The sequence below is a fragment of the Camponotus floridanus genome, unplaced genomic scaffold, assembly GCF_003227725.1.
Source record: "Camponotus floridanus strain SB8 unplaced genomic scaffold, Cflo_v7.5 scaffold127, whole genome shotgun sequence".
Lineage (NCBI taxonomy): Eukaryota > Metazoa > Arthropoda > Insecta > Hymenoptera > Formicidae > Camponotus > Camponotus floridanus.
The window spans coordinates 141419-144661 of record NW_020229245.1 but is presented as its reverse complement, the minus strand read 5'-3'; the positions used below and the strand labels follow the sequence as shown (position 1 = coordinate 144661).

The 3243-nt window shown below is 30.5% G+C and overlaps 1 protein-coding gene across 1 annotated transcript; it reads left to right on the top strand.

Moving 5' to 3' along the window:
- Positions 1–2008: 2008 nt before the first annotated feature.
- LOC112637070 lies at positions 2009–3219 on the top strand. The gene is made up of 2 exons (XM_025405912.1): positions 2009–2239; positions 2375–3219. Exons 1-2 carry the CDS (start codon positions 2009–2011, stop codon positions 3137–3139), a joined length of 996 nt encoding a protein of 331 aa, XP_025261697.1. The 3' UTR covers positions 3140–3219.
- The last annotated feature ends 24 nt before the right edge of the window (positions 3220–3243 follow it).

Below are 3243 nucleotides of genomic sequence, written 5' to 3'. Positions count from 1 at the left end.
ACCTACGTTACTATAAATTTAATATAAACAGGTATTTGTTTTTTCACGTCTTTAATTCTGAATTAAATAATTAAACATTCTTTTTCTTTTTACAATTTGTGGATTATGGATTCTATTCTTCATTTAATTTGTGGATTGTGGATTCTATTCAATTAATAAATAACGATAAAATATCGATATAAATCCATATATTTTAATTTTATCTTGAAAAATATATATACATATTTTTTTATATTTATATAAATTATATGTAAGAGAAATAAAATATATCGCTTGAAGATATAATTCAGAACTTTAAGATTATCGCGATAAGAGCTTTTAATTTTCGTTCTCGCAACGCACATAATTATTTCTCTCTGTAAGGAAATTAACGTCATCGATCAGAAGCAGGTATCATTTTTTAATGGATAAAATTTGTGGATTATTATTCATAAAACAAGATTACGTGCAAATCTATTTATATTTTAAAATCGAAATGTCTCATTTCGATCCAAGATGGACAACTTAAAACTCGTTATCCGGCACTGTATCCTACTGTCGGAGCAATGTCATCCCTTCCCCCATGTCCTCATCATTCCGCTACGACAACCGGACTACCCGACTACTATGAATCTGTTTTGTATCGGCCAACGGCGTAGCTAATAATAGTAACGAAATTTTCTTATTGATAAAAAAAGGCTGTTATGTGTCACATCTTGAAATTTTTGCGAAAGATGATCGTCATTTCTAACTGATTCTCGCAGAAACTTGATTTTATATAATGAAATTGCATCAATTTCGCGCGAAATCGATTACACAAAATAATTAGCGAAAAATCGTCGATTGAAAAAAAAAATGAAATGCTGCAAATGTCATAAAAACAATTACAAAGCAACGAAAGTTGCTTTAAATGGTTCGTCATGTCGTCCAAATAAAAAGAAACTAAAAAATCTAAAAAAAATTTTAAGTAAATAATTTTATAACATTAAAAACGAAATGCACGCCATACCAAATTTACATCCTTATCAAAATTACGACGTAACATAATGGATTCTCCACAAAGAGAAGAGAAAAGGTACACTAACATAAATCTGTTTGTCTCTCTTTTCATTTTGATACTTAAATAAACTTTGGTGCTATTAATATTAACTTCACTTATATAATTACTTATATATAATTAATTTAATTAATTTAAATAGTAATGTAAATTGTGATAAATGATTCGGTTAATAAAATACAAATAATTCCTTCTATAACGAAATATAATTATATTAATTCTACATAATTATATTAATTTTAATATATATTGTTTATTAAAAAAATTTAAGCAGGAGCACAAAATGTAGGAAACAAAATTAATGAAATTAAATTGAAAATATGATAATTCAACTAATTTTATGAATCATGTAAGCTTATTACTTTGGAGTTAATTTTCAAATCTGGAGCAAAAAAGAATTAAAGATATCAAGAAGGGGTAGATTTTTTTGCATTAAAATGAATAACAAATTTATAAAGGTAGGTAAAATCAATAATCTATAAAGATATCATCCTGAAAAAAATTCACAAAATAATTTTCTCATTTAGAGAGAAATAGTTATTGCTTTATTATAAAAAAATGCGTTTTTAGATCATTCTAATTAAAGTTTTTTTAATAACAGTTTCATCAATAGTACTTCTTAATTCTCAAAAATAATTTATTTATAAACTTTTTTACTTTGTTATTTTTTTTTAAATTTTGTCGTTAAGAATCTTTTTTCTCTTTTTATCATCCATATAATAATTCTTTGCTTTCTATATTTTTTTCTAAATAAATACTGATATTTTTTATTTGTGTGATATTTTATATTTCATTTTTCAACAGAACATGACCTGTCACAAATCGAAATCAAAATTGTAATTCCAAAAAGCTTTGTCTATTCCATCCAACTTCCAAAAAAATGGCGAGAGCTCAAAAAAATCACGATAGAAAAATGCGTGGAATTTGATCATCCATTTGTTACTTCAATCCTTGTGCTAATCATAAATAAACATGGACAAAATTAAACGCGCGGCAGACATCATACAAGACCTGGAACGTCATGGGCCAGCTGGCTTAATACATATCGATGTATTAAGTAATATAATTGAGAAACCCATTCAGATATGGAATGCTAATGGTAGTTTAAATAGAATCATTGGCAAGGGAAGAAGGGGACAGTCCATAGACATTGAATATCATGCAGCCGATTCAGGACAGATAGGTCAGTTGTTAGCTAAAGAAGTTAGTTGTTAGCTTTCGAATAAAAGTAGACAAAGGCAATTTATTTAATTGATCTTATAATCCACTTGATACAAGTTCAGAAAATTTAAAAATAAAAAAAGAAAATATTAAAAAAAAACATTCCGCGCAACCGAGGCTTCTGAAAATCCGATATTCCACCCTTATCACTCCTATCTTAATTTCCATCCCATCCACTTCCTCAATCCTTCTCTAGGCCATTGGACTTTAAAATGCGGAAAAGATCCCGACAACATCCCCTTCGATTTAAACAGCTGTCTCTTTTCGGTAATTGGCTCTCAAATTGGACGAAATCCATCAGAACTTCGTCAATGGACCATATTAAATCTGAAAAGCAACTTTTGGAAGTTTGCCGATTGGATAGACAAGATCCTGAGATTGTGGGAAAATGGGGAGATAATCCTGATGATCGGTGGTGCTCGTTATTGCGGCACCTCTCCCGAAGCTGCTAAAATTATCCTGGATAGATCGCAGGATGAATGGAGCCATGGGTTTGAGAGGGGTCATTTGGGTCATTCCAGAGGACACGCAGTGTATGCTTCTGGCTATAGTATCGTGGACTATTCTCAAAACTCAATGAAGACAGGTTTTCAATCACGAGCTGATCAGGATTATGTCACTCATTTGGCCTTGAGTACAAGGAGAGCTCAGAATGCGATGAAAGCGCTCAATGATGGTAGCATTTCAGAAGGCGTAAGAATACCTTCTAGCAATTTAAGAAATTCGACAAATTTGCCCCAAGTGGTAAGATATGAAAATGGAAGACTGGTAGCACAAGGAGACATGACAGATGTGATTCTGGTGTTGAGACATCAGAGAGGCCAGTTCCGTAACCCGGACGCGGATGTTTTTGTACAGACTTGTTATCCTCTAATGGCGTAGCTTACAAAGAAAAAATATAAATTAGTCGAATTATACATAGAGCAATTGTTTATTTCATAGAAAATCTTTCAACAGATTTATTAATACTTCAGTTGTATTTCTTG

What these genes read in the sequence shown, in the direction of transcription:
- LOC112637070 (XM_025405912.1), top strand. Translation starts at nt 2,009, where the DNA reads ATGGACAAAATTAAACGCGCGGCAGACATCATACAAGACCTGGAACGT. An exon ending in GTCAGTTGTTAGCTAAAGAA is followed by an intron (nt 2,240 to 2,374) that starts GTTAGTTGTTAG and finishes CGCGCAACCGAG; the next exon opens with GCTTCTGAAAATCCGATATT.